This window comes from Equus przewalskii, chromosome 22 (genome assembly GCF_037783145.1).
Source record: "Equus przewalskii isolate Varuska chromosome 22, EquPr2, whole genome shotgun sequence".
Lineage (NCBI taxonomy): Eukaryota > Metazoa > Chordata > Mammalia > Perissodactyla > Equidae > Equus > Equus przewalskii.
In genome coordinates this window covers 26,085,901-26,099,684 of record NC_091852.1, presented here as the reverse complement: position 1 = coordinate 26,099,684, position 13,784 = coordinate 26,085,901, and the positions used below count along the sequence as shown (strand labels likewise).

At 42.2% G+C, this 13,784-nt stretch overlaps 1 protein-coding gene across 4 annotated transcripts in view; it reads left to right on the top strand.

The window, feature by feature from the left end:
* GLDC (glycine decarboxylase) overlaps nucleotides 1-13,784 on the top strand; it is a 90,971-nt gene that overhangs the window by 9,079 nt on the left and 68,108 nt on the right. For all 4 annotated transcript variants that reach the window (XM_070590130.1, XM_070590129.1, XM_070590132.1 and 1 more), the window contains one exon: nucleotides 10,095-10,230. In XM_070590130.1, the coding sequence (XP_070446231.1) occupies nucleotides 10,095-10,230 (136 nt within the window). The remainder of the gene's footprint in view (nucleotides 1-10,094; nucleotides 10,231-13,784) is intronic.

The following is a 13,784-nucleotide window of genomic DNA, read 5'->3' as shown; positions in this document are numbered from 1 at the left end:
TAACTTTTTAAAAATATTCAGTGCTATCAAAATGAAATAAATTAAACTGTATTATAAATATAGTCTTACTCTGGAGGGCTATTAAGGTACATAGAGTCATTAATATACTAAATGCTGCAGCCTGCTCACACTTGTCACCATTGAGTTACAAGCTACTATCACCAAATCTGTTTCTTCAGCGTCCTCCATCTGCTTCCATTCCTCATTTATTAAGAGGCTCCTATGGAAGATCAGACACTGTTTTAGGCACGGTTAGCACGAGTCAGGAGGCAGAAGATGATGAAGATATGACCCCTGACTGTAGGTTACAACTGATATGGGGATAGATATTGAATAACTTTACAGATCTGCAAATAAGGTGAATACTTTGGCTGAAGTTATGGCATGAGCAGAGGCGTGGAAATGTGGAGATACATAGTTACTTGAGGGATAGCTAGTAGAACATAAGGCTGCAGAGAGGCGTGGAAAGCAAGGTATGGAGGGCTCAGAGCCATGACAAGGGATTTGTTTTCCTCTATATCATTGTTGAGACATTCACAGTTATTACAGAGGGAAATGATGTGATTCAACTTGTGTTTTGCAGAGTGCCTCTGAGGTCAGATCAGAGGCAAGGAGACCAGCTGGGAGGTTGCTGGAGAGTTTAGAGGTGAGATGTTAAATGTGCATTAGTTCAGGTCCACCGGGAATCAGACAACAAGACATTTTTAGTCATGCAGGAAATTTAATGGGAGTGGAAGCAGAAGGCAGAGGAGCCTTTAGGCTGTGATACGGGTTTGACCCTGGTGGAACGGGAGAGAGGTGGAAGGGTGATTGGGAAGGAAGAGTCTTAGACTACAGCGCCGACCTCAGAAAGGTTTGGTTAGTTTGAGTGGGAGTCCTCGAGCCAAAGTCATCCGTGGGAGGAGTCCCACGTCTTGCAAAAAGGGGTCTGCATTAGTTCTCCTGGGCTTAGTTATTGGCTAGGAGCAACCCATGGGAAGTATGGTTTCAGTACAAACATGGTGGTTGATCCGGAGAGGCAGCAGGTGGAGCTGTCAGTCAGTTTCTAGGCTGAATGTCTTGGGGTGATGGTGATGTCATTGACAGAGAAGGAACAGGGAGAAGAGGAGGGTCCTGGAGGAAGGAGAGATCATATGTCTTGTTTGAGCAGAATCGAGTTCGAAGTCCTCATGGGACATGCATTTGGAAAAGTTGAAGCAATAGTTGGAAATGTGATTCTAGAGCTGAAGAGAGATAAGAGATGGAGTTGCAGAATTAGTGAGTCTTCTGAATGAATTCGTGGGAACGAGTGAGATTTCCTAGAGATTGGGTATGGGGAAGAAAGTGGAAGCAGGACGTGGGAAATAGAACATGTAAGAGGAAGGAGACAGAGCAGCCTGAGATGAAGTAATCCAGGAGGCTAGAAGGTAAATTTTAAGGCAGGGGTTGTGGACTCCAGTCCCATATTTTGGACATTTCTTAGGCATAAGAGGGAAAAAAAATCCGCATAAAGACATAAGGACACTGAGGTGGGGGGAGTTGCGGGGCTGTCTGTCTGATGGTCTGAGTGAGAGACAGGAAGGGTGAGACTGAGCATTACAGAACAGCAGAAAAGCGCTAGAAGAGCTAATGTGAGCCTCTGGGTAGTGAAGAACCTAGGTCAAGCTGCATTAAGGGCCCGCTGAGATTGCCTGGCTTGAATTTGTAAGGTCTGTTAGGGTCTCTTCACCACAGCATCATTTAGTGACTTGGGAGCAGAAAGGAGAAATGTGGTGACTGAGTTTAGCTGAGGTTAAGGATTGGCAAAGTCAAGCAGCCAAGGATTTCAAGGTCCACTGGTCAGCACAGGCCGGCTGGGGTAGGAGAGAGGTGAAGCAGTCCAGTCCACGGTAGGATAGAAACTTAGTGACCACTTCTTGAGTCTGGGAGTGGGGCCCTGAGCTGCTTAACTCTGAGTCAATTCAGGAGCTTTGGGGTGGGTGCCAGACAATAAGGTTGTGAGCTGCTTGCAAGCGGGTCTGTGTTCTGATTTCTCTTCCTTATGTCCTCTTTCCACCCCACCAAATGGCACTGTGCCTCACCTTAATTAGACTCCATGAATAACGTTGATCTCGTTTTGACTGCTCAGGTTTGTTTTACTCATTAAACTTAAGATATTTTTACAAAAATGCAAATTGAGAATTTTAGTAAGGGTTCTCAATGCCTGTATCATCAACACACTGATTAAACAATGAGGAAACAAAATTTCTGAAACTCTGAAATTATTGTATTCATTAATTATTGCACTGCGTTATTTCACAGAACTTGCTTAATAGCTGCAGGTTTTCATTTACAAATGTTTCTCCGAAGCCCAGGCTTTCAGGGATGCAGTTGAACTAAGTGTGAGAACAATTTGTGCATTGATTTGTCATCACGGATTCTGTGATGGGTGATTATGGTGAATACTGAGCTAGCCGTATGTGGGAGTTTAGGTAAATTTTCATTGCAGCACCTCAATTCACCTGTTTTTCTGAGCACTTGCTGTGTACCAGCAATCCACTATGCCCCTGCCCACAAAGAGATTATAGTTGAGTTGGTGAGATTCTGGGTTGGATTATAAATTTCTCCATATGCCTATTCCTTTCATCTATAAAAAATTCTCTCTTTCTTGCAAACATGTTTAATTGTTTGTGTTGGATTCTTAGACCATACCCTTCCCTCCTTCTTCTTGCTCTGCTGGCTGTAACAATGTACCCACAGGGCAGCAAAGACGAAAAACAAATACTCTAGGGCTGCTACCCTGATTCTCCTTTCAAACTGACCACTTGGCCTGATTACATAGATCAACTGGTGTTTGCAGTGTTTCTCTGTACATTTCTTTTAAAAATGTTCATAGATTGAGTGAAGAGAGGTGATGGAGAAGCCTCCCACAGAAAGTAGTGTGACTCAAGTCCGTGGAGTAAATAACAGACATGGCACCCCTCATCCCCACTTCTCCACTTCCCCACTGTGGGATGCTGTTCTGGTTTCCCTACAGCTGGTATAAGATCTTGAACCTGTGTATCTTTGGAGTGAGCAGGAAGAGCTGTAGGGATTGCTCACTCCTGTGGAGACGAGGGACCAAGGAGCCACCAGAAACACAGATTGGACATGTCTCGGCTCCTTTCTACTGGAGGTGCCCAGCAGAGGCCTCTAACCCCTGAGGGTCATAAGGGACTGGGCGAAGGGAGGTATTAATTGGCTGAGTAAGAGCCTGGCAAGATTAGGGCGAGGAGGGTCAGAGCTGCAGGTGAGGCCTGTGTAGTGCTGTCCTGACCGCATCCTGTCACATGGGGTGGGTCCCCCTCTGCCGGTCTGGAAGGGTTTTCAATTCAAAGACTTTCATTATTCCGCATTATGCAGGGCTTATGGATTGGTTTGCCTTCCTGGAATGAACAAATTCTGTGATTCAGTTGACTTTGGTTGTGAAACTCCTTGGCCAGGGGAGGAAACTTGACAAATATGAGTAGGGAGTGGGGTTTATGGGCTGGGAAAGTGGGTTTAAGTCAGGCTGTTATGGGGAGAGAGAGGGGTGCTGCAAATGGTTAGGTGATGTTGTGGAAAGGGTACACATCAGGATGGACTTGGTCAGCAAATTCTGGCTTCCGCTCAGAAAATCAAATCCTGACGTGTGTGTCACTCATGGTCTGTTTATCTTGACTGAGACCCTCAACCCCACTCATGGTTTCCTGAGAGCAGCTTTGAAGCCAAGGGTCTGCCTGTTGGCAAGAAAAATATGCCAAGGCAGTCTCTGTCCTCACATTCTGGCCCCAGCTTTCCCCTTCAGCCTCTGGCAGAAAAAGGCCTTTCTGGGAAATTCAAATATGAGTGTGTTGGTTTTCAGTCCTGATGATTTCCTTGGAGACCTCTTCCAAGTATTGTGCCAACTGCATGAAGGCGGGGGTGTGGGAGGGAGACTGTGACGCTGCTTGAGTGGCTGCTCTGTGCTGGGCCCTGCTGGGCTGCCGGAAAATGCTCTGTGGATGGCCGGGCACTGTGAAGACTGACAGATGTCTGTGCCCATGCATTTCACAAGGAGGATTTTGTTCTGGGCGTAACATTTTAATTTAACTTTTTTTTTAAGATTTTATTTTTCCTTTTTCTCCCCAGAGCCCCCTGGTACATAGTTGTGTAGTTTTAGTTGTGGGTCCTTCCACTTGTGGCATGTGGGATGCCGCCTCAGCATGGCTTGATGAGCCGTGCCATGTCCATGCCCAGGATTCGAACCGGAGAAACCCTGGGCCACCAAAGCAGAGCACGTGAACTTAACCACTTGGCCACGGGGCCAGCCCCTAATTTTTAATTTTTAAATAAATAACATAGGCACGTTGTCCAAAATTCAAAAGCATAAAAAGGGACTGGCCCGGCGGTGCAGCGGTTAAGTTCGCACATTCCACTTTGGCAGCCCAGGGTTCACCGGTTCGGATCCCGGGTGTGGACATGGCACCGCTTGTCAAGCCATGCTGTGGCAGGCGTCCCACATATAAAGTAGAGGAAGATGGGCACGGATGTTAGCTCAGGGACAGTCTTCCTCAGCAAAAAGAGGAGGATTGGCGGCAGATATTAGCTCAGGGCTAATCTTCCTCAAAATAAATAAATAAATAAATAAAGCGCAAAAAGATATACATGGAAAAGCAAGACTCCTTCCCACTTAACAATTTCTTGAGAATTATCCCAGAGATATTCTGTTAATATACAGCATATGCTTATATATTTATCCTTTTTTTAAATATAAATGGCAGAATAATATATACTGTCTTTGGAAACTTAGGTATAATATTTTTAGATTGTCAAAAAGGTAGAAACAAAGCATGGAAACAATTTTCCATATACAGTGCACCCTTCTTATCAGAGGGGGATGTGTTCCAAGACCCCCAGAGGATGCCTGAAACCATGGATGCTGCTGAATCCTATGTATACTATGTATTTTCATATACATACATACCTATGATAAAGTTATTTTATAGATTAGGCACTGTAAGAAATTACAACAATAACTAATAATAAAATAGAGCAATTATAACAATATGCTGTAACAAAAGTTATTGTAGATCTTAGCGACCTCAGCATACATTGTTTTCTTTTCTTATTAAGTTGAGAACTTTCACCTTTTCACTTAGAGGAAGCACTTTACAGCTTCTCTTTGGCATATCCGAATTGCCGGCATCACTACTCTTGCTCTTTGGGGCCATTACCAAGTAAAATAAGGGTTCCTTGGACATAAGCACTGCAATACCTTGGCAGTCATTCTGATAACCCAGACGACTACCAAGTGACTAACGGGCAGGTAGTGGATGTAGCATATCCACACTGGACAAAGGGATGATTCACATGCCAGGTGCGATGGAGATGGCTGGTGAGAGATTTCATCACACTACTCAACGGTGCGCAATTTAAAACTTATGAATTATGTATTTCTGGAAGTTTCCATTTAATATTTTCAAACCACAGTTGACCAGGATAACTGAAACCTCAGAAAGCAAAACTGTGGATAAGGAGGGACTACTGTAATTGAGGGAAAAAAAATTGCACGGTTGTGTGTTTGGAGTAATGCCTTAAGGGTAGGGAACTCCCTGTGTGTGTCATATGTGCGTGTGTTTAGGTGTAGCAGGTATCTTGACCCGTACAGCCTGCTTTGTCTATCCTGATGACATTTTTCCAGTTCTTGTCAATTAAAACCTAGTTCTAGCAGTGCATCGAGTGTTTAACAGCTAAATCAGCTAATTCCTGTTAGAAAGTATTTGTGTGGCGTAGTGGTTGGTACAGATTTCCCCTTGATATTTTAGGGACAAGTGACAAGGGAGTTGCTATTGGAAAGGCTCTTATGTGGAAATACTTAAGGTGGAGGCATTCATGCTGAATCCTGAGAAGCCAGAACAGTGTGAGAACCACCTGTAGATTCTTAGGGAGTGGTGCCGAGGCCACTGACCTCTGTTCTTGGTACATTAGGACCAGGGCATTATGCAATGCTCTGAGGCAGAGGAATAAACAAGGTCAGAAGGAGGCATTTATTCTGCAAGAAAAGAACTTACTGCTTAGATTCCTGAAAGATTGCTCGAAGGCTCTCATGGCTGAGAGTGCCCAGTAATGCACAGCATCTGTCTGCCCTGCGAGGGTGTAGGCAAGCATCTGGAGAATGACAAGTTGTCTCCGAGTGTGTTTTAATGGACAGTCCCTTTCTCATTCTGCTTCACTCCCCCCCTGGTTAGTTACATTCAGGAAGATAGTTACTGGAATTGGTCCTATTTACAGGAGATAGCTGTTTTTGTTGGGTTGGCAGGAAAAGTGAGGAATGTGCACTGCTGGGGGGTTTGCCCTGGGGAAAATTTGATATTTTTCCTCTCTCTCCTTTTTCCACACATTTTTCCTTGGGCTATGATCTTACTAGGTGGGGAAAAAAGACTGCCACTTTGGAATTAAGGATCCCACACTGTTTTCTCTAGAAAGCAATTCTTTTCCAAAAGAGAAAGGAATCTAAATCTACTGTGAAGCGCAGTGGTAGGCATTGCATTGTTAGGATTTGGGTTTTTATTTAGACCAGTCGTGCCCCAAAACTTGCTCTTAGAGACTGATTCTGCCGTGGTCCATTTCAGGCAGTTTCTCCAGGTAGAGCTCTGATTGTGGAATTATTCCTTTTCTTCACGTCCATTGGATCTTGGCATCATTTAACATAGTAACTCAAACTCTGGACTCCTAAAAGACACTGGGTTGGCTCTTAAGCCAATTGGGTCAAAGTGAGATTTCATTAGTGTGTATGAGAAATGGTGACCAGTGAACAAACATTTGGAACAATTCAGACACTCACTAAGCTGTGTGTTTGGGAAATGTTTTTTATTATGTGTGACTGGTAAAGCCTGAAGTCTTGATTTTATCACAGAAAGAAGCATCTTAACTCTCTGTTCTTCAAGTCACAGACTGTCTTGGCTTCTAGCTGGGAATTTTGGTCCTGATGAGCAATGGATGAGCGAGTCGGAAAGGCTTCTCACAGCATTCTCACTTTCAGAAGCATGTCCAAGTACCTTCCCTACTCTTGGTGGCTCAAGAGTGTCCATTAGCTTGGTTTTCAGAGGACTACTTTTTCTATTAACTCACTTTGTTCCCAATAGAAGGTAAAATCGGTTGTAAAGATGAGGCTATGATGAGGACCAACCGGGGAATATTTGTACTAGCCCCAAGCTGGGTTGGGGTAGAGCCCACAGTTGTTTGGGAAATTTGGCCCTATGGGAACTAGAGTACATTTGTTATGGGATTAGAAACTTCTGTGTCTCAAGTTTGACCGTTTTTATGCTTCTGGGTCTTATTGATAATGTGTGTATATAGTGTGTAAGACATAGTGACAGCTGTGAGGGATGCTGATATGCATCTGGAGACCCTAAACTCTCAGCTAGGATGGTGGAGGGAATCTGATTTTTCCTTTCACAAGAAAACCCATTTTCTCTTACCTCCTAGCAAGGCTGTCCAGGAGAGAGGCCAGTGAGAGAGCCTCAACTAGAATCCAGTTCCCTTCTTCTTCCTTCAGCAGCCTCCTGCCACCCAGGCCCTGGTCCTGTCCTGCCCATATGCCTTCAACAGTAAGGAAGAGAAGACACCACCCAAGACCAACCAGGGACGCACTGGCACATTCCACATCAGTTCAGGGTCTCCGGATACATACCAGCATCTCTCATAGCTGCCACTATGTCTTATACACTTGAATGGAATACTTGAGAAAATTTAAAGGCTGATTAGCATAAATGAGCAAAATAATTAATGACAGATGAGACCTAGAAGCATAAAAATGATCAATCTTGAGACACAGAAGTTTCTAGCTGAGAGAGCTCCAGAGGGAAGATCTTAGGAGCAGGGGAGGCATAGTACTGGGTTCACAGCTATCTCCTTGTGCCTCTGGGGTTCTTCTTTCTGCAGTTCCCATTAACTTACTTGCCACAGTCCAATTTTTTAAGGGGGAAAAATGATAAAACTTTCAATCACTAAAAGAAATCATAACAGGAAAAAGTCAAGTTTGAGAAGCAAGGTTTGTTGATCCTATAGCGTTTCTGTCATCACATGGTGTTCTCCTTCTGTGTGTGTCTCTGTGTCCAAATTTCCTTTTCCTTATAAGGACACCTGTCATTGAATTAGGGCTGACTCTAATACAGTGTGACTTTATCTTAGCTTGATTCCATCAGTGAAAACCGTATTTCCAAATAATGTCACATTCACAGGTACTTGGGGTTAGGACTTCAACATATCTTTTTAGAGGACACAGGTCAACCCACAACGCTCCCTTGCCCGACTCCCTCCTGGACTATCGTGCTAGCTTCTTACCACGGCTCCCTGTTTCCAGACTCTTCCCTCTGACCTATACACACTACCAATGGAATTACCTTTCTAAAATGTAGAAAAACATCTTATTATTCTATACTCCATGACTCCCAAAGGTTAAACTCTTGATTTGACAGACAAAGGCCTTCACAGACTGTTCTCATTTGAGAGTTGGACCTTTTGTCCTCAGGGCATAATATGGAACAGAGACCTGTCCCTCTCGCACAGGATCCTAATTGAAACTGGCCTTGCCGAATCGTATGCCTGCCAGGCACTGCTAATTAATCTCCTCTCCTACTGGGCTTCTCAATCACTCTCCCCTAAGAAGACTTTGGGAAGTGATTGGATTTCTTGCATCACTGTTCCTAAAAATACTGTACTTGCATATCTCCTCAGATAGTAGTTTATTGTACTTTCGCATATATTTCCTAAGCTTTCAATGGAAGAAGGCAAGATTGTCCGTCATAAAGGAGTTGGATTAAATTAATTTATGAAACTGATACTTACAAAACTGTCCTCTCTTTCGTTAACCTAGTCTGGCAAAATTACACATCTCTTATGAACTTATTTCCTGTGAAAGCATGTGGAGTGGGAGGGTGGGATGGGTTCACTGAGGACAAAGAAGGATTAATGAGAATAATATTCACATCGAGTTCAGTAGGGTTAAAACAACGTGAAGCATCTTCCTAGCCAGTTTGCCATTGCTGTACCTAGATTTTTCTCTGATAAAGTACAATAAAATCAATCAATTCCAAGATTTAAGTGGCTGAGTCCCTAAGAAGATCTTAAAGGAGCCAGACATTTGCCTAAGAAGTTAAATCTCAGTTAAATTTTAGTAGCTTGATCTATCTTTTTGCACAGGGGCAGAGAAAGAGCCATCTAAGGTCATTTGTAGCCAGAAAGTATCTTTCAGTATAAGTGCTGTACATGTAGCAAGTCTGAACCTGGCCTCGTGGGAAAGTGTGGAATCTGGTTAGACAAACTAGGTTGTAACCCTTTAATTTAAAGCTGTGTAGCCTTAGGCGAGTGATCCTCTTCAAGTTTCAGTTTCCTAACCTGCATGAAAAGCTTTTGGCACAATTCCTGGCAAAGACAACGTGCTCAAAATGGCACATGCTACTATTATTTTGTGGTTATTACATGAATGACCAAAATAGGGTCCTACCTGCATCCGAGAACTTTTATAATTCCTCCTTAATTACTTAAGTGCCCTAATGGGAATGCTGGTTAAAACTGCATGTGGGTCTTTTCTTAGAGATGATATTTTCCATTGTTGGGGGACGGGCTTTGTGTAAGTAGCCCTTTCAGTGACACAAAGGAAAAAGTGTCTGAGTTTGGAGAGCAGTTTTAGAGAAAAATGTAGGCCATGGATTATTTCAGACATATACCAACTGTTGATATTAGGCAGTTTAAGAGGGAAAACAATATTTTACTAAGTGAAAGCAGAATTTTTATTTGGTGTAAATACAACAGAAATGTAAAGGGAACAGAAGAAACCTGGAATGAGGCAAGCGTTAAAATTGGGCAATTCTTACAAAGCCAAAAAACGAAGAGCCAAAAAAAATTATGAGGAACCAACCTTGAGGAGTAATTGAGTGCTGTTTTGGGATTTTTCGTATTTCTGACTACAGTATGTAGTGTTGCTGGGAGATGATTCTTATATTTCCATATAGCTGTTCTCCTCATAAATATTCAAATTTTACATAGGTTTTAAATGAGGGTTTTAAACTATCACCAGATCTCTGTTTTGAGACATTTTCTCTCTGTAACATTTCTCTCTTTCCTACGATCAGGTGAAAATGAAATCCTTGCAACTCTGCGTGCCATTGCCAGCAAAAACCAGATCTGGAGATCGTATATTGGCATGGGCTATTATAACTGCTCTGTGCCACAGACAATCTTGCGGAACTTATTGGAGAACCCAGGATGGTAATGTATTACTTGATTAAAAACAGGAGGACTGTGACTTGATTTGCGTGATTCTCCTCATCTTCCCACGTCCCCTCCCCCTCGGAGCCTCAGAACTTATCCACTGACACCTACACTTTGATGCCGTCTCCAACCTCCAGGAAGCTACCTGGCTTTCTCTGGCTTGGGAAATTTCCTTACTCAAATGTAGAGGAAACAGAAGCTACGGCTCACTTTTAATCCCACATAATATTCTAGAGCTCTAAATTGTGGATGCTGGTAATCTCTTCCTCTCTCTGACGTAATGTTTATTCTCCTTATAAGTATATTTGAGCAAGACATCAAACTGCAGGTGAGCAGATTCCAGGCTCCATTCTTTGGAGACACTGGGATTTTAGGCTATGTCTGCACTTACCTAGTGAGTCAGAATCTTGGTCCATTGTCTTCTGTCAGGATTTGAGGAGTGCCCTTTGCCCCTCTGCCCCTAAAATTCTGGATTCACAACCAACTGAAAAAGACGACATTACTGTCAGGTGAATGAAGATCAAAATATCAGGTTTATTACTTTGCACTTTGTAGAGAAAGACATGTGTATTCTGTGAACAGGATCCTCTAGAAACTATAAAAGAAGGGGCTAAACTGTGCGTGCTCAGTTTCTTTCTCCCCTCTCACCTCACCTATCAGATAACTCATTCCTGGTCCTTTGGGGGGGTGTGTGTGTGTGCTTGTGTGCACCCCCTGCCCACTCTGGTTGCCACTGATTGCAAAAAACTGAAAGCGTTTCTCTTGCACTTGAGAAAAACTCCTTAAGTCCACTTCCATGCTATTTGGCTATTTTCCATTGCTGTTTGCTGTATGATAGAACGAATGACAGAGAGGTTCACATCCCAACACCTTGGATATTTCCTTTGTTTTTTTTCTTCTGAGGAAGATTGGCCATGTGCTAACACCTGTTGCCAATCTTCCTCTTTTTGCTTGAGGAATATTTGCCCTGAGCTAACATCTGTGCCACTCTTCCTCTATTTTGTATGTAGGTCACTGCCACAGCATGGCCACTGATGAGTGGTGTAGATCTGCACCTGGGAACTGAACCTGGGCTGCCAAAACAGAGAGCACCAAACTGAACCACTAGGCAATGGGGTCAGCTCCTCCCTTGGATATTTCTTGACAGGCAGAGCCCATGGCTCCAAAGGTGCCTGAGAGCAGATCAGGGCATCTGTCTCTTCTGCCTATTGGGAAATAATGTCCCAACTATGCAGGAGGAAAGGAGACCCCTGGTCCTTTTCCCCCTTGTTTTTGGGTTAGTGTCATTGTATACACCAGCATCTTTGAAGTGAAACTTTATTTCAAACTGATGCCTTAGTCTCCAAAGGAATGTGTGCGCTTATTTCTAGCATAGTAACAACCCAAGAGTGAGGAGGAGATGATAATTCCTAGGTGATATTTTTTAGTTAGTTGGTATACAAGGTAATTTTAATTTCTAGTAGGACCATTATTATGTGAGGACAGAGTAAATAATTGCCTCTGCAACTCACTGGTATTTATAACAAGATGTAAAGATTGTTTTAGGTTAACATATCTAACAGAATCAACTTTAGTAAAAGGAAGGTGGGTTTCCTATGGGAAATCACAGGATTGCGTCCACATGAGTTTTTGAAATACCCAAGTACATGCTCCACAGCAATAAATCTTAAAAATTTGTGAAACACTTTGCATTTTTTTGTGAAATAAGTTTTATTTAATAAAACTTTGTCAGATTTAATTTGAATTCTGAGTGACCAGAATTCTCATTTCTATATTATTGCCTCACATAAGAAGCTTCTCCACCCTCCATCCTAAAACAGATTATTGAGACACCCATTTGCTTTTCTTTTTAAATTTTATTGAGATCATAATACTTTATAACATTGTGAAATTTCAGTTGTACATTATTATTTGTCAGTCACCATATAAATGTGTCCCTTTACCCCTTATGCTCACCCTCCAACCCTCTTCCCCTCTGGTAACCACTAATCTGTTCTCTTTGTCCATGTGTTAGTTTATCTTCCACATATGCGTGAAATCATGTGGTGTTTGTCTTTCTGTCTGGCTTATTTCTCTTAACATAATACCATCAAGGTCCATCCAGGTTGATGTGAATGGGGTGGTTTTGTCTTTTTTACGGCCATGTAGTATTCCATTGCATATATTTATACCACATCTTCTTTATCAAATCATGAGTTGATGAGCACTTGTGTTGCTTCCACTTCTTGGCTATTGTGAATAATGCTGCAATGAACATAGAGATGCATAAGTCTCTTTGAATTGTTGATTTCAAGTTCTTTGGATAAGTATCCAGTAGTAGGGTAGCTGGGTCAAGATTGCTGTAGCTATTCGGGGTCTTTTGTTGCCCCATATGAATTCTAGGATTCTTTGTTCTATTTCCGTGAAGAACATCATTGGGATTCTGACTGGGATTGCGTTGAATCTGCAGATTGCTTTAGGCAGTATGGACATTTTAACTATCTTTATTCTTCCAGTCCATGTGCATGGAATATCTTTCCATTTCTTTATGTTATCATTGATTTCTTTCAATAGTGTCTTATAGTTTTCTTTGTATAGGTCTTTTACCTCCTTGGTTAAGTTTATTTCTAGATATTTTGTTCTTTTTGTTGTGATTGTAAATGGGATTGTATTCTTGAGTTCTCTTTCTGTTAGTTTGTTATTAAGGAAATGCAGCTGATTTTTTTTTTATTGAGTTTATGATAGTTTACAATTTTGTGAAATTTCAGTTGTACATTATTGTTTGCAGTTGTGTTGTAGGTATACCCCTTCACCCTTTGTGCCCACCCCCCATGCTCCCTTTCCCCTGGTAGCCACGAATCTGTTCTCTTTGTCCACATGTTTAAATTCCTCATATGAGTGGAATCATACAGAGATTGTCCTTCTCTATCTGGCTTATTTCATTTAACATAATTCCCTCAAGGTCCATCCATGTTGTTGTGAATGGGATGATTTTATTCTTTTTTTATGGCTGAGTAGTATTCCATTGTGTATATATACCATATCTTCTTTATCTAATCATCAGTTGATGGGCACTTAGGTTGCTTCCACGTCTTAGCTATTGTAAATAATGCTGCAATGAACATAGGGGTGCACGGGACTTTTGGAATTGCTGACTTCAAGTTCTTTGGATAGATACCCAGTAGTGGGATGGCTGGGTCATATGGTATTTCTATTTTTAATTTTTTGAGAAATCTCCATACTGTTTTCCATAGTGGCTACACCAGTTTGCACTCCCACCAGCAGTGCATGAGAATTCCTTTTTCTCCACAACCTCTCCAACACTTGTTACTTTTTGTTTTGGTTATTTTTGCCATTCTAATGGGTGAAAGGTGATATCTTAGTGTAGTTTTGATTTGCATTTCTCTGATGATCAGTGATGATGAACCTCTTTTCATGTGCCTATTGGCCATCTGTATGTCTTCTTTGGAGAAATATCTGTTCATCTCCTCTGCCCATTTTTTGATCGGGTTGTTTGAGTTTTTGTTGTTGAGTTGTGTGAGTTCTTTATATATTGTGGAGATTAACCCTTT